The sequence below is a fragment of the Mucor velutinosus genome (genome assembly GCF_035048745.1).
Source record: "Mucor velutinosus strain NIH1002 chromosome Unknown tig00001553, whole genome shotgun sequence".
NCBI classification, from domain to species: Eukaryota; Fungi; Mucoromycota; class Mucoromycetes; order Mucorales; family Mucoraceae; genus Mucor; species Mucor velutinosus.
In genome coordinates, this window is record NW_027041930.1 from 1439975 (window position 1) to 1464447 (window position 24473).

Genomic DNA, 24473 nt, shown 5'->3' on the forward strand with positions numbered 1-24473 from the left:
AGTCTCTCTAGCCATACTTCACTTGCAGCTTCTCCAATTTGCCATACACAAGAGTATAATGACATGTATAATAAAATCACTTACTAGTTGATAGTCGTCTTTTTTGCTGTATTTCAGGCTGATTGCTGTGTGATATCGAGTATGAAATGTTTCGCTTTTCTCTTTAAATGTATGTCTAAACGTTTCTTTTTTTTTTCTCGACTCTTGGGGATGTTCAATTGAATGGAATCAAAAACAAGAATGTAAAAAGAGATTAGTTGAAATTTGGGAAAAAGAAAAGAAAAAGAGTAAAAGAGGAAAAAAAGAGGAAAAGGTAATACATCATTCACTGGGCGATATCCCTTTCCTTTTTTTTTTCTATTTGGTACTCCCAACCACACAAATGGTTCATTTAGAAAAACTTGTCATCAAACCAGTCACCGGTAAGCTATTGCTTCTGTCAATCCAAGAGCAAATCCATCAGGCAGAGCAGATCAATCTTGTCCAGCAAGAGGCCATGTCTGCATTGGAGACATTTGGTGAATGTATCGCCTTGGTGCAAGATTGCGAATTGCACCAATGAATTAAATATAATCAAGATTTTAACAACGAGATTTCGTTCTTAATGTTATATCATCACTAAATGACACTCATCATCATGGCTATTTTATATATATTCAGCTCCTCCTCCACTTCCCTCCTCTTTTTACCCAACCCATGCCGAGAGAACCCAAATATAGCATCCAAACACAGCAAAATGGTATAACAAAGCGACTTTCAAATCGTCAGGCAACCACATGTTTTTGGAGTATATCTCAGCAGCTTCCTGGTGATAGCAATGCTGTTGCTGCCGCTTTTGCCCAAGATCAATAAAACGTTGAATGCTTGAGCTTGTTCTCCTTTTTTCAGTCTCTCCTTTATGTAAGTATTAGAAATTTACTCGAATATCGCTGCAGTATATAAGCAGTAGAATATCAAACCATTGCTTAGATGTGTTGCAGTGGGCAGGGCCACATCTTTGATTTTTCAAACAAATTGAAAAGCGTATTGAAAGGCTTTTTCTCGTTAAAAGCACAGTTACTGCACAAGCAAGGTAGCCTACAATCGTAATTATAGTCTGTATTTTTAAACAAGTCGTCATCCTTGCTCTGATCTACATCTTTACCCACAGGATACACAGCATTTAATTTTAGGACGGTGCTTCAACGATGAACCCGCTAATTGTTGCACCAATTTAGGCTACAGAATCACAGCTAATTTAGCTCATACCAGAAGGCTTCAGCTACTAAAGATATGATTCATGCCGTGTAAATAAAAGCCATAAAGCAATACATAACCAAATTTGACAGCTTTCAAGCCTTCATATCTTGACATGTAGACCTTTCTGAGCCACAGGAATGACGCCAAACAATTGTACTCGAGTAGTGATAACTTCCTGACACCTTCGTTTAACTTTTTGGGTCAAAAAAAATATGGCCAAAACTCGACCAAAAAGCATGAGGTATCCCTCATGGTTTTCATCGGAAATCAAACGACCGCGTTTTTTACCTTGAAAATGAAGACTTTTACTATGGTATATATCAAATCGAAATGTTTCTCTCGACCCAAAGCAACTTCTAAATCCACTTTTATGAGGTCTTATACAAAATTTCGACATTTTGGCCAGAAACCTTATTTCATATTTTACCAAATTGCTCAATAAGTTTATTCAGAATATCTATTTTAGTTGGCACCATTGGAAGCGCCTTGAAAAGTACTTTAAGAATATATTAAGAAGCGTAGGGTGATCATCACAGTTTATATAGTCGAATATTACAAAATAGATTAAAAAAAGTCGAAAAAAGACAAGATCTGTCCAATCTTGGGCCGAAAAAATAAAATGAGTTTGAATCAATTTTGGCGGCGGCAGCATTGCTGCTGGCTGGCCCAAATGCCTTTCTGATGATGCCAATAAGGATTGCCATGTTGATTAACTGGGGATTATGGATTTTAAAGGACAACCGTTTAGATTAAGTATTTTTTTTAGGAGATTTGCCTGATGAAGGTATCTTTTGCAATGACAATATCTTAAAAAAGTTGCAATAGATTTTATACAAGTCCTGGATTTACGTATGACCAGCTTTATGATGCCATCTCAAGAGCAACATCAGCGAATGGATACCTCCGCATCTTGACTCTGATATAGCCTTTTTTCTTTGCTATTAATTGACTGTTTAAAATCTACTTTTATGCCAGATTTTTATTATCACTGATTTGGAATGTCTTTGGTGAGAGCCCGCATGGCGACGCCGTCATCGAGCGTAACAAGATTGATCAGCCAGTTTAATATAAACAGAGCATTTAAAAAAATATACTAAATGTCAATAATCTCATCCTGTGGCTATACTCGAGTGTCAAAATCCTCAATCTAATCTTGCGCTCCCAAATTTCCATTAGATTTTGTATCAAGGCCTGGCTGAGAGTTTCCAAAGCACACATGGTCTGTTAATCCGGAAGGAATGATGAATGAAGCACCCAATGCCAACATTTATATGAGCACATTATTTGCCTCTTTTGTTGCTAGTCCAAAATTGAGACATGTCACTTGCATTACTATATTCATTAGAGCACCAGTAGCTATATACTTTAGTGGAAACCAATTTACGTGGCGGTGGCTCGCCCAGCCGAACGTCCTGGCCCATCTCTTCAAAGTGCTGTAAGCTGCAGCGAATATCCAAATAAGAACCCCTTTTAGCCTTCATTATCGTGCGAAACCTTTATCTATCTGTGGATCTAGCTCTTCCACGGCTGTATCAAGGGGAACAATCCAGAGAAGGACGGTCAGCATACTTGCATCGCCTCCAACTACTTGAAAGCGTGTAAAACACTGTATAGTTGGGATAATTTTGAGCAGTAAATTCTCCTGTTAGAGACTGTTTTAGACCTCCAGAATAACATCAAACAATTGTTCTCATCTAGTAGCTACTTGCTGACACCTTTGCTCAACTTTTTTAAGATCGAAAAAGAATGGCCAAAAAATTGATTCCAAACCATGAGGGGTACCTCATGGAAAACATCAATAAACCAAATGATCGCGCTTTTGACCGCAAAAACGAAGACTTTCACTATGTTATATATTGTATCAAAATGTTTCTGTTGATCCAACGCAACCTCTGAAAATACTTTTGTGAAACTATATTATAAGAAATCTCGATATTTTCCTAAAAAACCTCATTTCATATTTAAATATATTGCTCGATAATTTATTTCAAAAAGCGTATTGCAATTAACACCATCAGAAGCGCCTTAAAAAGTGCTCCAAAAAAACTATTAGAAAGTATATGATGATTATCACAATCACCATTATCGAATTTGACAAAATACATTGATTGAGTCGATTTTGTTCAAAATTTGGCCAATCTAGAACAGACGACAAGCGGAGCTTTAATCAGGTTTGGCTGCTAACATCCCATGGTCGATTTGTGGACACAAATAGGTTAAAGTATCTGCATTATGCTGTTCATAAAGCATGTTCTTTATCATCAATATACTCGATGAGACTTGGAGACAATTTAGCTGCATTTTTAGCGTCAACTTTTAGCAAGTTTCTTGATACTGATCACTTCAAATCTAGCATTTGATAGGATACAACATTTGATGCCATCGTGACGCTCCCAAAATCTGACTGGCATTGTGAATGAACATGATTATTTGCATAGATCTCAGACGCGTTTCTATTCATCACACTTTTATATTTCCTGTAAAATGTCAGACATAAAACCATCTAGCTTAAAGGTTGTTGACCTTCGCGCTGAATTGAGCAAGCGAGGTTTACCAACCAAAGGTAAGAAAGATGAGCTCGTTGCTCGTTTAACCGAGGCACTCGCAGCACCAGCAGCGGATGAAAACACCACCAACAACGAACCTGTCATCGAGGAGGAGCCCAAGGAAGTTGTAGAAGAGAAAGAAGCCGCATCTGTTGTAGAGCAACAAGAGCAACAACAAGTAACCCAAGAGATAACTGTTACTACTGTTGTCAATGAGGATACTACTCAAAGAACTGTGATTGAAGAAAGTAATGAAGAGCAATTGATTGTTAAACCTGCAGAAGAAGTAGTTGCACGACCCGCTGAAGAAGTTGTTGAAATGCCAGCAGAGAAAGTGATTGAAGAGCCAGCAGAGAAAGTGATCGAAAAGCCAACCGAAGAGGTGATGGTGCAAACTACGGAACAAGTGATAAAGAAAGCTGAAGAGCAGATCATTGAAAAGCCTGATAAGCAAATGATCGAAAAGATTGACGAGCAGCTTGTTGAAAAATCTCAAGAACAACTCATTGAGAAGCCTGACGAGCAAATGATTGAAAGACCTCAAGAGCAACTCATCAAAAAGCCTGAGGAACAGGTCATTGAAAGCCAAGCCAATGAATCATTGGATACAGGGCTCAAGAGAAAGAGATTAGAGAATGATGAACCCGAAGATGGTAAGGAATGAGCAAAGGACAAGCAACACATGTGTACTTAGATGATCTACATTTACTAGAGAAACGATTGAAAACAGAGCAAGAGACACCATCCGACGCAACAAGTGAAACAGCCTCTTTATACATCAAGGGGTTTGTTCGACCTTTGATTATCAAGCATGTCCAAGAACTCCTTTCGAAATATGGCACAGTAAAGCGATTTTGGATGGACTCTATAAAGACACATTGTTATGTCACTGTAAGTACTATTGCGGCTGTGGAAAGAGTGGATAGAATATATCAGACTAAAACAAATGCGTAGTACGAAACAGCACCGCAGGCAAAGGAGGCTTGCCATCAAGTCAATGGCATCAAATTCCCTGCAGATACAGGTCGATTGCTTACCGTTGGAGAACTTACATCCGAACAAGCCGATAAACTGATTGACTATGAACAAAATGCAGCAGAGAAACGTATCAAGGTCGATTGGGAATCTATGCTGACTCGAGTCATGGCTGGAGAAGCGACTGCTATCACATCAGCCAGTGCTGCCGAAGAGAGAAGAGTGCGTACAGTGGGCATCAATCAAATCATCACAAAGCAACTCGCTCAGGCGCAAGCTCAGGCTCAATCTCACTCACAAACAAATGAATACGCCAGATCCATACCATTGCCTCCACCCTCCACAAAACCCAAAGAAATCTCTTTGGACGACTTATTCAGAAAGACCAAATCACTTCCTCCACTCTATTACCTCCCCAATACTGATCAAGAAGCCAAGTTGAAGCTTGAAAAGCTTGGACATTAAAAATCATGTCATACACAATCTAATTGAACTATTGAAAAAGAAACATTACACAAATTGATTTTATATCGTCCGCTTAAATTGAGCTTGTTAAAGTGTGGTAAATGATAGGCACAGCCCCTCCCCACTCTGTTCATGGTTTAGCACAGTACTGCAACAAGCTGCTCTTCTTTTGTTTCCCCCCCCTTTTTTATATATATATATATATACTTTTGGATACATAATAAAATTCAATACTCTTTCTTCATCTCCCTCCTTCTTTTATACACTTACAAGTTGGTTTTAGATTATGAGCAATTCTTCATCCAACGCGACATCGCCCTCGACATCCAGTCGGCCTTCTACGGCAAATACAACCTTTGCCACTAGCATGGTCAAGTCAGGGTCCAACCGCTCACTATTCCACCATCAGAAACCAGTATCTCGCTCACGGCAAAACACAATGGGCGGACTTGACTTTAACGAAGATCTTGTACGCAACATTGGATCCGATTACCAAGATATACAAATCCGTACCTTGACAAAATGGGTGAATGCGCAACTTGCGCAGGTGAATGACTCGATTGACAATATCAAAACCGATCTCAGGGACGGCAAAAAGTTGCTCAAGCTGTTATCTGTGATATCCAACGAAACAGCACCCAAACCAGAACGCATGAACATGCGTATCCATCAGCTTGCCAATGTGGCTCAGGCACTGGGGTTTTTGGAAAAGCAAGTTGGATCAGATACCATGCCTGATATTGGAAATGAGGCTATCGTGAACGGGGATGCAAAAAAGACGTTGGCATTAATTTTTTTCATCATGCTAAAATACCAAATCCAATTAATTGTAACTGAACATGGCGATGACTATATGCAGTCGTTGTGTGTAAGGAAGCTTATCGAAAGGGAGGGAAGGGGCACAATTGTTTTCTAATGCGTCTCAACATAGGACCTTTCCGAAAGAGAAAATGGCACTAAATCAGAATTCAGCATGGACCTTAACAACAACAAACCAGCAGCAACCAACAATGCACCTGCTCCACTAGCATCATCTCGCAAACTTAACAGCCAAAATTCTATCGCAGACAAGCACACATCTACTTCCGCCGAAGCCAAAGTAGCCCTCCTCTACTGGGTCCGCATTCAACTAGAAGACTACATTGCCGCCAATCTCATACCCTCCATACAAGACTTCTCCAGATCATGGAGAACAGGCGTCGCCTTTTGTTTACTGATCCACCGCCATAATCCTGCTCATATACCCGATTTATTCAACACGCACCTGGCAATGGACCTCACAGAAAAGAGTACATGGCATCAGTTATTGAGATTAGCATTTGATCTTGGCACCAATAAAATGGGCATCCAAGCTTATTTGGAGCCTGAAGATTTAGTCGATGTTGATTATCCTCATGAACCAAGCGTCATGATGTATGTGAGTGAATATTACAAGATCATGTCCAGATTTCAGAAAGAGGAGCCTACCAATTTAAAGCGAGAACGTGCAGTAAAGCGTAAGGCGGCTATTGTCATGGCGTGTGGTGGATCACTGGACGACGATGATGACAACGATCAGGATGCGATACCTAGAAGTGAATCACCTATACCCACAGACGCTATACCATCCTCCAGCAAAACAGCTACATCACCAAAGCACCTAGAGCCACCTGTGCCTATTCCCATGCCATCCGCGCGTCGAAAAAAGAAAATGGCGCAACGAGAATCTACCTTGGGCAAGGAAGACAAGGCGCGTATCAAGGCAGATTTGAACAGCAAATTGATGATGCAACTGACAGGCCATTTACCACGAGGAGTTCACCCCATCCTTGATCAGCTGCTGACCATCCATGAAACCGTGCTTTCGTTTATCAAGCTCAATACACGCACCATTGACGAAATACCAGAGGAATTCGTGAGCTCCTTATCTGTGTCTGAGTACATTGATGCATTGGAGATCATTGAGGAGCAGGCTGACAACGAAGTGGACCATTTAGAGACTGCAGAAAAAGCCGTAAATATCTTAACGTCACCACCAGAGACTGCAGACGATACCATCATCCGACTGACGGATTTACAGCGAACGCAAGTGACCAAACTGTACGACATCTTGCAAAAGGAATGGGATCAGTTTTTGGATCTGCTCAACACCACCAAAGACGACTTGTTGACAGTGGAAAGGGCGCTGATTGATACGGAGGAGGGTGCTGAGGAGTACCAGGCACGTGCGAGCACATTGGAGAAGGATTTGGTGCACTACAGGCAGTTGCTGGAACAAGTACCGCCTTCGGCCGTGTTGCATCCTTTGGAGGCAGATGAAGGGGCATTGCAGGCCAACCAGGCTGCTTACAAGGAGCGCTTGAACGATTTCTGCCAGCAATTCACAGACTACCAAAACACCGTGTGGAAAGACTTCAAAAAGGCGACTCGACAACTCTCACGTTCTGTCATGCAAACTGTGTCTGCGCGATCTAGTCAAATCATGCAGATGTTTGATGCGTTGGTCGCTGCTATGGAAAAGGAGCAGCGATCCTTCAAGGACTTTGAACGCGGTCTTGTGATTGCCAGTACAGTGCAAGCCATTGAAAAGGAGCTAGAGACCATCCAGCAACTGATGGGCGACAACAATGGTCAAGAAAAGGCCACCACCCATGATGCTATTCAATTGCTGGAGACCAAAGTATCCGCTGTTCGATCCATCATCTTCAACACCAAGGAGGAGTACAGCGATCTACTGCAGCAAGATACACGCTTCACGGAGCTGTTCTCTGGTATTGAACAAAAGTACGAAACGGTCAATGCTTGGGTAGATCAAGTGCGTGTATGGTTTGTGGAAGCAGAGCGTATTCGTGGCTGGATCGAGGAGCGTACACGCATCATTGAGGAACGCAATCAAGACGTGCAAGTAGATCCTTTGAGCGAGGATTTGAGAGTGGAAGATTGGGATGCTGCTACCACAGAGCAACTGTACCAACAACACGACAAGCTGAGACGCGAGATTGAGCGCTTTAATCAAGATGACATGACTCGACTGCGATCGCATGTACGCGTACTGACAGGCACAACGGATCGCAACTTGACACCAGCCGATGCCTCCACCATTGAAATCACGTTGATGACCTTGACTATCCTGGATCGCATGATGCACATGTTACGAACACGCTCCAAACTGGTAGATACATTGAAAGTGCGCATTCAATGGGACACACTGATGGACAAGGCAGTGCAATGGTGTATACGCAAGGAAAGTGCTATACAAGAGTTTATGCTTGGGAAAGCACGGTGGACCAGCAACCATGCGGACGAAGAGGAGATGTCTCATCATCAACTGAAGCAACTGACGGAGCAAGTGATTCAAATTCTGGTGTCGTTAGAGAACAGTATTGCTGAATTTGATAAAGGCGACTTTTCTGCCGTGTTGGACACATATCAAGAGATGGAAGAGCTGGAAGGTGCCCTGCCGCGTCATCTGGAAGAGAGACAAGAAGCCTTTGAGAGACAATTTGAACTGGTCATGAAGCAGTGTTCGTTTGCTCGCAAGATTGTTGAGCAGTATCTGGTGGTCAGTGATATTGCAGCACAATTCAGAAAGTTGCGTGTAGAGGGAGAGAAGCTGAAACGGTCCATGTCGCACTCCTCCAGCACAAGCACCGCCACAACTACAACAGCAGCAGCAGCAGCGGATACCAACTACCATGAACGCGTGCAGGTGTTCAAGGACAATGCATCTCATTGGGTCACTGTATTGATGAAGCGTGCTCCCTACCCTGAAGTACCTGAGATGTTGGAGGATCCCAGTAGATCGAACGAAGAAGCCAACGAAGCAATTCGAAATCGTATGAACGAATACGCTACCTACCTTGCTGAAGTGACAGAGGATCTGGAAGAGCTGCTTGCCTCTCATCGTGAAAACCTGTCTCTGCAGCAACGTGCTAGTCTTGCTTACGATGACATGTTGCGCATCACGACGTGGCTAGAAGACAGACTACGCGCGCTGCAAAAGTTTGATGCCTCTATTCTGGATCCAGACGAAGAAGACAACATTGCATTAGAGACAGAAGCCATTGAGCGTCTTGAAAAGGAGCAAGAGAGCATTGCCCACAAGCTGGCTTATTTGCAAACACATGACATGGTGCACGTCCTGGAGGCTGTGAGATTGTTGGAGGTGGAAATTGACCAAAGTAATTCAGTATCGATTGATCGTCAAACGCTGGTGAATGGCGTGGAGAACTTGGAGCAGGGTCATGGGGATCTCAAGGAATCATTGCAGTTGAGAAAGCAAGAGTTGGACGTGATAAGAAAGCGCATTGCTTGGGAAGCTCAGTGGGATACAGCGCATCGTACCATCCATGGATTGGCGTTTTCTCTGTGGGATTTCAACAATCGATTTGCTCAATACGACGCCGAAGGGCTGAAAAAGAGAAGAAGTGATCTGGAGGCAACCGCGCCAGAGGAGATGGAGGTCAATAAGCAAGACGTGTATGCTGACCTGGAGGATCAGGTCAAGGCTACAAATACCAACTTGCTAATCATCGCTTCGGACGACGCTTTTCAACAACTTGAAACTGCTTACCGCGCTTACATGAACAGCGAGACAAACGCTATGCCTGGCTTTATTGTTAGCAAGCAGAACACCATCAAGTCGGATCATCACCATTTGCAACTGCTGTCTAATTATGTGTCTGACGTGTTGAAACAGCATGATGCTCTCGCTGATTTCATTTCTGCATCTCGTCAACTGCAATCTCAAGGTGAGGCAGCCAAGGAAGCGATTCAAAACTCGCTAAGAGAGACAACGTCTGCTTCCAAGGCGACAGCCACAGTATCTTCATCCACCTCCACTGCCATTGCAACCACCGCCACCACGGATACAGTAGCGGAGGAGCAAAAGCAGCTGTTGGAGCAAATTACCAGCATTCGATCTCACATTAGCCAATTGATAGAGCAAGGCAAAAGAATCCAGCCTTTGCAAGGTGGAAATTGGTTCGAGCCATTACAGCCTCAGACATTGGTCTCTCCTGACGACTACGGTGCTCAAATCAAATTGCTCGTAGATAAAAACGTTGAGGCACTGATCAAACTCAACACATCATTAACCGCCATCCTGACTTCGTATCAGTATGCGGATTCTGTCAAATCCAAGTTGCTACAGTACCAGGCTGAAGCAAGTGAGATCCAAGAGGCCATTGATGTATTGACCAAGCAACTCAACAGAAATCACATCGACATTACTACGGTATCCAGCAACTTGTCTATGGACATGATTACTACCTTCAAGTCAGAACATGCACGTTTGGCGTCCAAGTTGGCAGAGTTTGAAACTGCCAGCGTATCTGCATTCCAGTCGCGTCTGAATGAGCTGATCAAGCAAGTGCAAAGCGACGATTCCTCTGCGGTGGAAGGAATAGCAGATACGTGTCGTCATTTGAGTGAATGTGTGTCTCGTAGCATGCTCCTGCTCGGCCAGTCTTTTGCGACTCAATGGATCATGTTGGACACGGGTGAAAAGAGATTGCAATGGGAGGTCAACATGGATGAAGGTCAATGCCGTCTGGATTTCTTGAACCATCAGCTTTTGGAGTATGTCTCTAAAAAGAACAAATGTGTGGCACAGCAAGATACCTTATCCAAGGAGACAATTCAGGAACTACTGGGTCATTGTTCTGACATCTGTGCACAAGCAGATTGTTTCCAGCAAGACGTATTAGCAGCATTGGAATCAGAGTTTCGCCAAGTAGCATCTTTGTTTGTCAAGCTTCCTCTCACCAAGTCCATCCCAGTTCACATTCAAGAAAAGATGGACATGATGAACAGGGCATTCACAAAGCTACAGGAAGCATTGGATTGGCGATTCAAAGAGCTCGAGTACATTCAGCAACGAAGTGATCTGGAGATCAACATCAAACAAGCCATGACAGACCTGGATCAGCATAGAAAGGACTTGGCCGCCTTTGTGGAGGAGAAGGGCCGTTGGAACCCAGATGAGGCAAAGGGAGACAGCACTGAATCTGAATGGCAAAAGAAGAAGACAGCCTTTGATCTGTATCGTACTTCAGTACTGGCAGGTATCAAGCAACACTATCACACACTTCAAAGCATTTCGGATGCCTTGAAGCCTGGGTTCATGTCTGAGCTTCATACCAAGCGTATTGAACTCTTGAGCCAAGCAGAAGACTATGTGGAGGCAGACATCTCTTACGCACAGGAACTCATCACGCAGAAAAAGCAGATCAATCACTTTTTGGAGCAATCCACCGAGCTGGAGAAAAACGCAGAGACCATTCGAGAGCTCTTCTTGACATCGTCTGCTGATGCGCTTGTGCCTGCTATGAGCGCCTCTTCATCCGAGCTGACCAAACGGCTAGATGATTTTACAGCTAAAGTCAACATGATCAAGGCCTTTGCTCAGCATGATATTCTGGTGCCCAGACGCTGCAATGAGGAGGACATTTCCATGCCTACCAAAGTCAAAGACAGGACCATGAATTCTGTTGTGCAAGACGTGATTGACACCAAACTAGCTCGACTGGATGAACTGGTACAGAGCCTGTCGTCTTTACTCAAGTCGCAACAAGTGTTTACTCGACTGCAGTACAATGCGGACACCTTTAAAAAGCAAATCAACGTGTGTGATGCTTGGATATCTTCTCGACGCGATATTTTGGAGAAAAGTGTGCACGTCTTGGATGATGAGAACCTATCCATGGACATCAACCATCTGAGAGACGCTGTGAGCGAGGCAGACAGCATCCAGACTGCCATGAAGGCTCAAGACAACAATTTCACGCTACTCTGCAAGTACAGAGAAAAGTACATCCAGCTGTTTGACGAGCAGGGGCTGCTCAGCGAAGAAGAAAAGCAAGTTAAGTTGCAAGAATACGATCACGTCTGCGAGGATTTCGATGTCATTAGCCGTCAGTGGGATGATCTGCTGCTGGAAACCAAGGAAGTCTCCAACGCCCTGTCTATTGCCCTGCTTCCAGCGGAACTCAACAACCGCATTGCTTATTTGATGTCCTCTTTTGAAGCACTCCAGACAGATATCCGCTCCACAGATGAAGCCCATGTGACAGATCAGCAAATCAGTGGATGGCAAAAGCGCATTGATTTCCTCGAGTCCAAGGAGTACGACCGTCTCCACTCAGAAATAGCAGAATACAAGCACACAATCACTGCCGACATGATTGAGTCTCTGATGGCCAAGCTGGATCTTGCGGGTGATACTGTATTGACAATCCGAGCCTCACTGACCAGCCTGTACGATATCATCAATGCAAGTCGTCTTCGGAACACGCATGCCGAGAATTCAGAACTGTTCCACAGTGCTGCAGCCAGGGTCGTCTCTTTAATATCCCAAGTACAGTATGGCAAATTTAGTACTACCACGGACAAACAAACAGCAGAGGAACGGTTAGACCACTTTAGAGAGCTAAAGACCGCTCACAAGCAGATCAAGGAGGCTGTACTGGAGTGTCAAGGCTTTTACGACGATTCATGCTCTTATTATACTGGCATGCGGGTGCAGGATGTGATTACCCCTGAAGCACAACAAGTGCAGCAAAACGTGGAATCCGCTTGGCAAACACTGCAGGTGAAAAACTCGGGTTTAGCTGCTTTTGTCACAAGAACCTCCAAGTGGATCGAAGGCTGTGACGAACTGGATAAAATGGAATCTACCTTGGAGAAGCTGAGACAGGACGTAGATCAGATTTTGCTGGTGCATCAACCCTCATCGACGACCAAGAGCAAACTACTGAAATATGAAAAGAAGCTCAACACCCTGTCCATGAGCCAAGAAGAGCTTGAAAGCACCGTCAAGAACTCGACTGATCTGTCTGAGGATGAAGCCAACAAGATGGGGTTCCTGAACCGTAGCCAAAAGATTCGTGAGCTCAGAAACACTATTCAACAAGTGCTGGACAAGCGACGATTGGACAAGGAGAGAACCATCCTGTTTGATGTCTTCAAGACAGAAGTAGCCAAGGTAGCCAAAATGTGCGAGGACCAAATTTCGTATATCCGCCAACAAGCAAACACCAACCCTGAACATCATCTTAAAAAGATTGACGCCATCAATAGCATCATCACTGCTTATAGTGCAGCCTTAACACACATCCAAGATAACTACAGCGAATGCAAAATCAAATACGATGGCATTGTATCAGATCAAGCTACCAAACTTGTCAAGGTCTACGATCACCCTGTCGCTCAGGTGAATGAATGCAAATCAGCCTTGGAGAAATCGCTCAAGGAACTCAAGGGAGCGCTCAAGACGGAAAATGACTATGTAACCTCCCTGAAGCTGCTTAGCCGTTTGATGAAGTTTGAAAAGGAAATCAGCAGATCTGTTACCGAACTCAAGGCTACGGTATCACGCTCTTACAATAGCAGTAGCAGCAAAGGCGCCGCTTCCACCACACGCGCTGCCAGAGCCAGAGACTTGCCCGAGTTGAAGGAGTTTATGCAACGCTACGAATCCATTGAAACGTCAATGCAAGAGTTCCACCAAAAGTGCAATGATCTAGAAAAGAACCTCAATAAGCGCATCAGTGCTACCAGAACAGGCGCCATTACCAAAGCGGTGGACAAACGTAGGGATGACATGAATAGAAAGTGGACCGATATCAAATCTTCCGCAGATGAGACACGGGACAGACTTGACATGTTGCACAAACGTCAAACCGTATCATCCAAGCTGGCAGAATCTTTGAAATACGTGGATAATCTCAAAGAGAGAGTAGAGGCATTACAGTTGTCTGGTAAAAACGTGTTGGTCGAGGAGCAAGAACTGGATGAGATTCAAGAAGAGATTGATGTGACCCTCACGAAGAGCTCTATGGACATTGATCTCATCATGAAAAACATGAGTTCGAGCGAGCTCCTGGTGGCCAGCACGTCGTCTCCTACCGTGTCACTCCAGAGTCAACGAGATAAGCTGTCCAAATCAGTAGAGGACCTGCGTCAATTAGTCAAGCATCGCCGAAAGCAGGCACATACGGAAGGAAGCATCACTGAATTCTTTGGCATCACGGATCAAGTAGACGCCGAAATTGTTCATTTATCCAAAGTAGTCGAGGAAACATCCGCCCAGCACGCCAGCGTGATAGGCTCCAAGTTCAACAAGGCTGATTTACAGTCTTTGCTAAAACGCTTAGTATCCGCTTACAAGAAGAGCGAACCACGTGTCTCGGATCTCTTGTCCAAAGCCAAATCCGAGTCTCAAAAGCAGTTTTTGGATGACAATGAACGAGTGGCTAAACGATTGAAAAAGACGTTGAAAGACTGGTCCAACATGCAGGCATCGGTATCAACACGCGAAAAGGAACTGCAAACGTGTATCAAGGAACTCAACCACGAATTCTTTACCAAATTGGCCATGGCAAAATCAACACCCAAGGAACGACGATCTCGAAGAGCAAGCAACAGCGACAAAAAGGGCGCTCAGTTACCGCCATCAGGTCCACGACCCTTGGGTAGTTTCAGATCATCCACACTTTCCACAGAGATGAAAATAACCTCGCCTAATTCTACAGCCACTCGCAAATCAAAGACGCCTTCTTCACCGCCCTTTTCAGCCGGTAAAAACTATGTGTCGGATCCCAAGAATGAATTGGATGTCCAATTAGGTCTGATTGTCAATGAGAGTCCATTCAAGATGAAGGTCAAGATGGTGCCTGGTGAAGTGGGTAAATACTGGTTTGGTGAAGAGCATCCTAGGTTAGTGTATTGCCGTATTTTGCGTAGCAAGATGGTCATGGTGCGGGTAGGTGGTGGCTGGGAAGAATTATCAAAGTAAGTGTATCTTGAAAGCATGTATGTATAACGTTACTAATATGATATCATTTAATTGCGTGTTTGTGTTCAGGTTTATGAAGGGTAAGCATAGTGTAATCATACAAACAAGATTGTTATACTCACATTCGGTACGTAGATCATGGTCATAGTGATGGTTTAGCTACCAAATCAGACACGGGCGAAACACATTATGTTACTGTCAACACATTCCAAGAAGACGACATGCCCTCGTACTCTGTGACAACACGAAGCGGATCTCCCATGGGCCCTATTGTGGGTACACCGATCATTCGAAGAGGCAGCGGTGTCAGTAGTAGTCTGACAAATGGATCTTCCAATTCTTCTTCAGCGGCTGGCTATATGGATGGCGACAAGTTTATTCAGACGGATCAAGATGGCAATCGAATTGCTCTCAAGATGGTCAAAGCAGATCATTCTGCTACCACTACTACCAGCAGCACAACCACAACTACTTCCGCTTTGAAGAGATAAAAAAAAAAAAACCCATATCTTTTTGTATTTCTAGGTTTTTTTTTTTTTTTTTCTTTTTTTCTTTTTTTTTTTCTTTTTTTTTTTTTTACAGTGTACATGACATAAATATGCATTTGCTAATACGCTTTCTTTGTTAATGTGCAAAACATGTCGTGTAATCTTAATTTCATGAAACTACAAGCACATACACACATCTATTTGCATGGAAAATCATTCAACAAAGCAACGTTTTATCCGAGACAAAATGTTGAATTGTGTGAAAATACACATGTGTGGTCGTAATGTGGTCGCACAGCCATCAAATCGTCTAGATGTGTTGCCCTCTATGTTTTGAACACAAACACTTGAAAACAGACAGAGAAAGCCTCCATCACAATTTCCCGCTTTATCATTTCATTATCTCTTCCACATTGCATGTTGTCAATGAACTCTGGACTCATGTTGACTCGGAATCATCAAGTCTGCTTTTGCCTAGTATGATTCTGTGCATGGCTTATCCATTTCAGTTCGCGTACATGATACATGCTTCCCTTCCTCCCTCACCACCATCGTCTCCTGATATGAACATTTGGATGCTTATGATTCTCGGATATGACAAAAAAAAGAGAGGGAACTACTAAAAAAAGTTTTATACTAACGATTAAGGTTATGTCCCACAAACCAAGGAAAAAGTATATATACAAACGTTGTTTTGATATGGATTCCCCCCCCTTTATACTTTCTTCTCTTCATACCCTTATCATCAAATGAGCAACAACACAAGCTGGTTCAAACTGCCATCCTTCCTGCGAAAGCAATCTAAATCCGCCACTACAATGCAAGCAGCACCACAGGATATGTCCAATGAAAAGGCCATACCCACTACATTTGTCTCGTGGACACCCAAACTTCCATCCAAGAAATCAAACACCAGTCTAAATGAAGCTGCATCCGCCATCCACACGACACATACCACATCTCCTGTTCCACATCATCCTCTGGAAGTATCAGATCTGGCGGAACAGCATACAAACAGCATTGATAGTTGTATCCATAATAAAGACATTGTGCCACTGCGTCAATTCTTGCGTTACAGCATGAACCGCTCCGATCAACGCAACTTCCAACGACGTCGACTCATGCATCCTGCTACTCCAAAGTATGAAATTGAGTGGCAAAAGAATCAATGGCTTCTATTAGACGACTCTACCAACAAACAAATTGAACACCTTTGCAAAAATGGCTTTACTAAAATCGCCATACGCAAAGATACCTGTCTCAAAAAGCACATTTCTTACAACAATCCAAGCGACATTGATGTATTGCTTGAATTGTCCTTTGGCATTTGTGATAAATCCACCACCATCTCGCAAGACGATGAGCAACAACACGAGCCCATTGTCTGCCATCAACCTAGGAAATTCTCGGTACGCCGTACGCAATGGTGGCGAACAACATATCATGTTGCTGAAGCCCACTTACCAGATTGGGTTGATCCTGATCTCTGCTGTGATGCTGTGATGATGGATGCTCCTTCCGTCTTGGCTGCAATGACTGATAATTATAGCAGATCGTCTCTGTCTTCTTCTGTACACTACCAACCTAAAATGCCTGACACACCTATCGTTTCTCAAAAGTCTTCCTTTTTACATTTGCACCAACATCAGCAACTCGAAGATCAATGGTCCTACAAGCCATTACAATACAGCAATCCACCATTTCTCATGGACAAGCCTGCTCTCGTTATAGGTTGAAACAAATATCTACATTTAACATCGTTTCCCCCCCTCCCTGTATGAATGTTACCTTTATATACCTTGCTTTTTTATCTCCCTTTCCTGTTCATTCTTTTGTTTACATGTCATTTATTATAAAATTCAGCAAATTTAGTTTGTATGAAAAAAAAAAAAAAAAAAAGAAATAGCTATTCTCGTCTGTTATACTCCTTCCAATGTATATAAATAAACAAAATTGCAGATCATCATGTACTTGAGATGTCTCTACATTTGTCTTGTCAATATTTAGAGCCAAATGCATAATTCTATTTTCTGTAGAATTTCAGGTACATGATGTATCTTGCATGTTTCATCACAGTCTTCTATCCCCCTATGCTTGATCGTGTTATAGTCGTATTCCACTTGACTGCAGCTTGACTACTGGCCTAAATCAATGTGCAAAGCTTAATAGCAGCTCACTGAACAGGAGAGTGCTGTTTTTTTTTTTTTTTTTTTTTTTTTTTTTTTTTTTTTTTTTTTTTTTTTTTAAACTGAAGTTTTTCAAAAGCACACATCGCATGCATGTGGACAGACAAGCTCCTTTATATTTAAATACAATGTAAATGTAGCTTCAGGCTTAGATCTGAGATTCTGCTTCACGACTCCACTAGCATGTACTGACAATCCACATTTAAATCACTGATGATTACTTGAGGACCCCTCATAAAGCTATCAACAACTGCGAATGTGCCTTTTATAGGACGCTCCATGTCTTTATGGATGGAACAAAGTTTATAAATGGACAGGCAGCATATTAACATTTCCTCTTACTACTCAAAATGATGGCAAAACACAGCGAAATCTGAATGCATTTGAGCCGTGTTTTCTTGTGTTACAAGCCGATTCAGACCTCCAGAATAGCACCAAACAGCTTCTCTCACCCAGTAGTTAGTAACTGACACCTCTGCTCAACTTTTTTTTGGGATCGTCGAAAATCAACTCCAAACCATGAGGGGTACCTCATGGAAAACATCAATAAATCAATTGATCGCGTTTTTGACCCTGAAAACGAAGACTTTTATTAAGATGTATATCAGGTCGAAATGATTCTGTCGATTCAGAGCATCGCCTGAAAACACTTTCGCGAACCCTTCATATGTAAATTTTCAGCATTTTGGGCAAAAACCTCATTTCATATTTTCAAGAATAACTCAATAAGTTTGTTTAAAATACCTACTTTAATTAGTACTATTGAATGCGCCTTGCAAAGTACTTCAAGGATGCTTAAGGAAGTATTTTTTTTTTGTAGGGGAGTCGAGCTCCAGGTTTTATTTAAAGTCCTTAAAATGTCATGCTGAGGGAAAGAAAAGACTGTTGGTGGACCCAATGTCTGCAAAGAAGGGGAATAAGATATTTTGAACTAAGTTGGGAAAGAAATCTACTACTAATAAGGTGCGACTCCTAGAGCCAGTTTAAGGAAGTATGGCACTATCACCAAGCTTTATATAGTCGAATTCTATAAAATAAATCAATTGAATCGATTTTGATCAGACTTTGGCCAATCTGGAGCAGCATTGTATCGGAGTTTATATTGGCTTTGTTTGACTGATGCTCCCAGCTGTAACCCGTCCTTTCAAACATGTAGCAGTAAAAGATATACAGGCCAGCATCGCTGGCGTTTGGCGAGGCCAACAATGTACTTGGAAAATCAAAAAGAGTACAACATGACACATTGAAATGCAATGCCCTTTACGAAAAAAGTCGATGCTATTAACAAGGAATGTGGGACAGATGGATACACTGTATCGAATTTAAACGGTTTTTACACCGGTACAGCGATGCAAAGCATCTCGAATCAAGCTAATTTCAAAGCAGACACATTTCCTTCTGCAGCACAACAGCTTGCTCCGCTGAGAATATCCTACCTCGTTGCAAATAATGGATCTCTTCCATAGTAGAAAAAAAAACAAGGCATATGATAATGGTTAAGGTTGAGGTAACATCTGACTCTTCTGTTTTGCAACTGAGAGCTACTGTCAATAACATGAATGTATTAAAACAACCTCAAACTTTTTGTTGTGCTTTTTGGTTTGATATGAAGTGTAAGAAGGTGATCTGAGTATTGAAATGTCTGCATGAATCAAGACATCAATGTATTTAGCATTTGCTAGTTTCTCTGTATTATCAAACCGTATAAATGCACCACACTCATGCGCAACAAGGCCTCGTCAAATAAAGGATAATTCAAATGTAACACATGTTAGATTATCATGCGATGAAGGTATTCCCAGGAGCCAAGCTGCGTTCTAAATCAAGATGGCAATCGTGGGTGAAATGCTTACTTGAAATTCATGTAGAAACAACTGGCCTGAATATCACATGGCATCCATCAAAAAAAGCTTGCTAATACACTATATTATTTTTTTTTCTCTCCACATAAACACTGCCTTTCATAGTTACATGTAAAAACGATCATCGCACGTACATATTTATATTGTCCCTGAGAAAATTTTCTTGCTTTTCTTTCCTTCTTCCTTTCTCCAACCTTACAGAAATGCCTTCATCACCACCTACGTTTAGTTTACAGAACACATTGCCAAGACTCCCAGTACCCTCTTTGGAAGAGACATGCTCACTCTATTTGAAATCCATCATCCCACTCCAAACACCACAAGAGCATGAAAAGACCAAATCGATCGTTGCTGACTTCTTGGCCAGTGATTTATCAAAGTCCTTGCAACAGAGACTCATTGATATCGATCGTGCCTCACCAACCAACTGGTTGGAGGATAATTTTTGGTTGAAAAAGGCTTATTTGGAATGGCGTGAACCGTTGATGGTGAACAGCAATTGGTATATTCTGGGCCAAGTGGATGCCAATCATCCAAAGCAACTGCTGGCGCACAATGGAGTGCAGCCTCATAAGCTGTTCTCTAAGTTTCAAATCAGTCGTGCTGCTCATATGATCCACAGAGGTTTGCAATACAAGGAAATCATCGATAGACAAGAGCTGCCTGTGGATATGATGAAGGGAAACAAGGCCCAGTGCATGTGGCAATACGGTCGTATCTTTTCAGTGACCCGTGTTCCTCTGCATCATTGCGATACACTGGTGCAAGCAGATGCCAAGTTCGTTCGCCACATCGTGGTTCTTTTACGTGACCAGATTTACAGGCTGGATGTCTACAAGGAGCTCAAGAAGGACATTTGGGTCCTACTTACAACTGAAGAAATTGAAGCGTGAGTATACAGAGGCAGCACTATTGGCATACACAGCATAGTCTCATCTGCATATATATATATATATAGTGCTCTTTTGGAATTGGTTGCTCATGTCGAAAACTTGTCTCAACCTTCCCCTCCCGTCTCGTTACTCTCTTCATGGCAGCGCGATAAATGGGCTATTGCTCGCAACCACCTCTTGGCTTTGGATCCTAAACATCACCGCGACAACCTGACCACCATCGAAGAGGCATTATTTGCTGTGGCTCTGGATGATCATTCTAATGGCACCGACAATGCTTCATGGACCAAGACCATGTTCTGTGGACATCAAGGCCTTGGTAATGGCCATAATCGCTGGTTTGACAAGTCATTTACACTGGTGGTTGAAAACAATGGCATGTGTGGGTTCTCGGGCGAACATTCACCTGTGGATGCCTTGACTGTCAGCTACATCTTTGACTATATGCTTCAAGTGCCTACACCCAACAACTTGACCCACGAGTTTGTATACCCCAAAAAAGCCACTGGAGCCAACAAGCCGTCTGCTACGACAGCTTCATTCCAGCACCTCACCTTCACTACAGACGCTACATTGAATACCTACTTGGTGGAGGCTCAGAAGACTGCCGATGCCACAGCGGCTCTCTCAGATTCCAATGTGTTGGTATTCAAGGACTTTGGTACCAACTGGGTCAAGAAAGTAGGCCGTGTTCCTCCAGATGCTTTCTATCAAATGGTGCTTCAATTGGCCTATTATCGTGTTCACAACAAGGTAACAGCTACTTATGAAACCGCCGCCACTCGCAAGTATCTCCGTGGTCGTACCGAGACGATTCGCACGCTCAGTGTAGACAGCAAGGCATTTGTGGAAGGTTTCGACAACACCGCTCTTACAGCCAAGCAAAAGTACGACCTATTAGCCAAAGCAACATCAGCACATCGCAACTACACTCAAATTGCCAGCGATGGCCATGGCTGCGATCGTCATTTACTCGTGTTGCGTCTACTGAATGCGGATCATCAGATGTTGAATGCACACGGCGAACTGGAGTCTGTTGCTATGCATCCCATCTTTACCGACCCTGTTCACGCAGAATCACAAACATGGCGTCTCAGCACCTCTGGCCTTCACGCAGGCATACGTTTGATGGGCACTGGATTTGGCACTGTGTATCCTGATGGTTATGGTATCAATTACATGGCTGCCCCTACCTTGGTCAAGTTTGGTATCGAATCAAAACGTGTGCCTGAAACTGTCAGCACCGAACAATTCATACAGGCCATCTACAAGGCACTCAAGGACATGCAGCATGTGTGTGAGCAAGTGAATAACAGCAAGGAGGCCAAATTGTAGTTTATACTCTAGTCGTATATATTGGTTTATTGTACAAGAAAAGAGAGTGAGAGAGGGTGGTATTATTAAAAAAGAATTAATAGATTAAAAAGTAAGTCGCTATATGTATAAATGGTGTTACAATAATGTGAGTGTGTGTGTGTGTGAGAGAAAGAGAGAAAGAGATGTATATATGTGTGTGTCAAGATGCTGGTGCAGCAGATGCAGATGAATTAGAGGCGGCTTCGGCTTTATGCTTCTTTCTTAATTCCTTTTGCTCCTTTTTCTTTTTTCGCTCGATAATCGCCAACAAATCATCATCGTCATCCGAATCTTCAAACGAGGATGAATCAGATGACGATTCTGAGGGATACTGTAGTGCAATATTGCTCGTTGTAGTAGCTGCTTGTTCGTGCTGTGATTCTTGGATGGTGGGTGGGATGGGAGGAGATGATGATGCATTGCTTGGTGGTAGTGGCTCCAAAATATGAGTAGGCACGTCATTTTCTAGTATAATGGGGGGCTCTTCTTCATATCTACTGTATCTAGAAAGTCTATTCGTATTGTATGATTGTTGAGGTTGGACCATCGGACCAGCCAATGGAGGCAAGGACACCATGGATTGCCTCGAATTGTTGTAGTATTGGTTGTAGCCATTACTGCCTTGACTACTGTTGCGGTTGATGTTGTTGTTATATAAAGGATAATCCGTCGAGTAGACACTGGAAGCTCTGTTATGGCCCATGGAGCTGCCATTGTAATAGGACGGCAGACGATCAGGCGAGGACAATGTAGTGGATTGCGATCCGTTTCGAGATAGATTATTGGAGGATTGGCTGTATTGGTGATGGTGGTAGTATTGTTGTTGTTGTTGCTGGGATGGCGAGGGTTGTAGCTGCTGTTGTTGGTATTCCCAAGATCTGCTGGATTTCCATGAGGAGACAGAGTTGTGTGATCGATTGGAAGCTTTCGAGGCAACTGAATCTGAGCGACCGACCAAATCCTCATTGTTAGATATAATAGAGTTTCGCTGAGCCGTGGTGAGTGTCGATGTTGAACTATTGTTTGTGTGCCACGACGGCAAAATATTGGAGGAAGTTCGCACCGAAGACTGGTCATCCACAGAGCAAGTTTTCAAGGACTCTATATCATCATCGTCGTCATCATCCTCGTTATCGTGATAACCATGGACACCATTGGCATCCTCCATTCCGTGAGCAGAAGAAGCATCATCATCATCCTCAATAGGCACAGCTGCACGAGGCCAAGTGCCAATGACTATGGGCATGTCCAAAGTGCATGTACTTTTATCGCCAAACGACACTGATACGCGGACCTTGTAATGAAATCGCAGCACTTTGTCCTTGTATCGGATGGAAGGTGGTGTGGATGTTGGGATCAGGAGCTGACAGAGGATAGACTGCTGGTGGCTGGGTGCTTTGGTGTCCATATCATACTGCGTGGATCGTAGCACTGTTTCCTTGAATACCGTGTGTTTGGTTGTTCTGATTTCAACTGTGCGTACAAGATCCACTGTAACACCATTTTTACGTGAAAATGATGTAAAATGATCAATGTTAACTTTAAGAGGAACGATATCACCTTTCAATTTCAAAGTTGGGTTAGCTGTGTTTTGTGTATGTTTTGGGCTTTGTTACCTCTTGTGAAACCAAGGCGAGGCATCGATGCTCTCACCATGCATTTTTGGTTGTACTTGGCTTTGGGTAGCATAATATCTTGACTTTTCTCTTGAGGTATTTTAAACTGGTCCTTTTCTATATCAATGTATTCCAGCAAAGAGACGGCATATTCGACTTTGGGACACAGCGATTCTGGGATCATGGGTCTGTCTAACAATGCGTTGATTGTATAGCGGATATAGCCCTTTTTACCAAACTGTAGCGTCATCCACATATGTTAGTTCCTCTCTCCCCATAGCATGATCTCTCCCCTTTGCATACCTCCATTGAACTAGGCAAATTCAAGTTTTTCGGCACCACGAATTGAAACGGAAAACTATGTTCAGAGGCATCCAGTGTTGTTTGTTTGGGGCTAGTGCTGTTTGGGTATACGGAAAGAGCCAGTGTGTTCTGAAAGAGGGTGTTTGTTTCCTTTTCCTTCAAATGTATGTACACCTCGCCAGAAAACTTTAATTGTATGCTGTTGACTTTGATGGCGCTCTTGGGATGAATGAGGACAAAGCCTTCCTGTAGTGTTAGTCTCGGGCTTCAACATGATGTTGCTCTACAGCCCGTCAAACCCACCTTTGATTGTTTCACCAGGGAAATAAAACTTTTCTTCTTCAAGACGTATGTCCAGTATCTTATTTGTCAAATGTCGTGTCAGCATAAAAGATATATGTACAGGAAAAAAAAAAAAAAAAAAAAAAAAAAAGTTACAAAGAAAAGGGAAAAGGGAAAAGGAAAAAAGAAAAAGGAAAGTGTCTCGAATAAAATTTAGGCTAAAATTTATAAAGGCTAATGTGTAAGCTGATACAGGCAAGTGGGCGACAAAATTGAATCACCTTTTTTTTTTTTTTTTTTTTTTTTGGGTATTCATTTTGACATGTCTGCCTTTTGCGCCCTCTGTCTTGCTTCTCAAATGGCGCATGTTTCCATGGCAAGCACCCTGTAGAGTTTAGAACTGATCTGTGTTCTCTAAACAGCCATCTCAAGGAAACGACGGTGACTACAGCCCAATTCATTGTTGCCAATCTTAATTAGATGCATT

General features: G+C 42.8%; 5 protein-coding genes across 5 annotated transcripts; 4 read left to right on the top strand and 1 right to left on the bottom strand.

Moving 5' to 3' along the window:
• Window positions 1-3723: 3723 nt before the first annotated feature.
• On the top strand, window positions 3724-5225 carry ATC70_007832 (uncharacterized protein; the record flags this gene model as incomplete). The annotated part of the gene is made up of 3 exons (XM_064827089.1): window positions 3724-4438; window positions 4498-4676; window positions 4740-5225. 3 exons carry the CDS (start codon window positions 3724-3726, stop codon window positions 5223-5225), a joined length of 1380 nt encoding a protein of 459 aa, XP_064676146.1.
• Window positions 5226-5511: 286 nt separating this feature from the next.
• On the top strand, window positions 5512-15491 carry ATC70_007833 (uncharacterized protein; the record flags this gene model as incomplete). The annotated part of the gene is made up of 4 exons (XM_064827090.1): window positions 5512-6093; window positions 6157-14996; window positions 15070-15080; window positions 15136-15491. 4 exons carry the CDS (start codon window positions 5512-5514, stop codon window positions 15489-15491), a joined length of 9789 nt encoding a protein of 3262 aa, XP_064676147.1.
• Window positions 15492-16237: 746 nt separating this feature from the next.
• Window positions 16238-17224, top strand: STE4_3 (G protein subunit beta; the record flags this gene model as incomplete). Its single annotated transcript, XM_064827091.1, has 1 exon — window positions 16238-17224. The coding sequence occupies one exon, from the start codon at window positions 16238-16240 to the stop codon at window positions 17222-17224; it is 987 nt and encodes a 328-aa protein (XP_064676148.1).
• A 2515-nt stretch (window positions 17225-19739) lies between these two features.
• ATC70_007835 (uncharacterized protein) lies at window positions 19740-21764 on the top strand (the record flags this gene model as incomplete). The annotated part of the gene is made up of 2 exons (XM_064827092.1): window positions 19740-20425; window positions 20495-21764. The coding sequence occupies 2 exons, from the start codon at window positions 19740-19742 to the stop codon at window positions 21762-21764; spliced, it is 1956 nt and encodes a 651-aa protein (XP_064676149.1).
• Window positions 21765-21945: 181 nt separating this feature from the next.
• Window positions 21946-24092, bottom strand: COTH3 (Invasin CotH3; the record flags this gene model as incomplete). The annotated part of the gene is made up of 4 exons (XM_064827093.1): window positions 21946-23345; window positions 23402-23639; window positions 23705-23946; window positions 24008-24092. The coding sequence occupies 4 exons, from the start codon at window positions 24090-24092 to the stop codon at window positions 21946-21948; spliced, it is 1965 nt and encodes a 654-aa protein (XP_064676150.1).
• Between the last annotated feature and the right edge of the window lie 381 nt (window positions 24093-24473).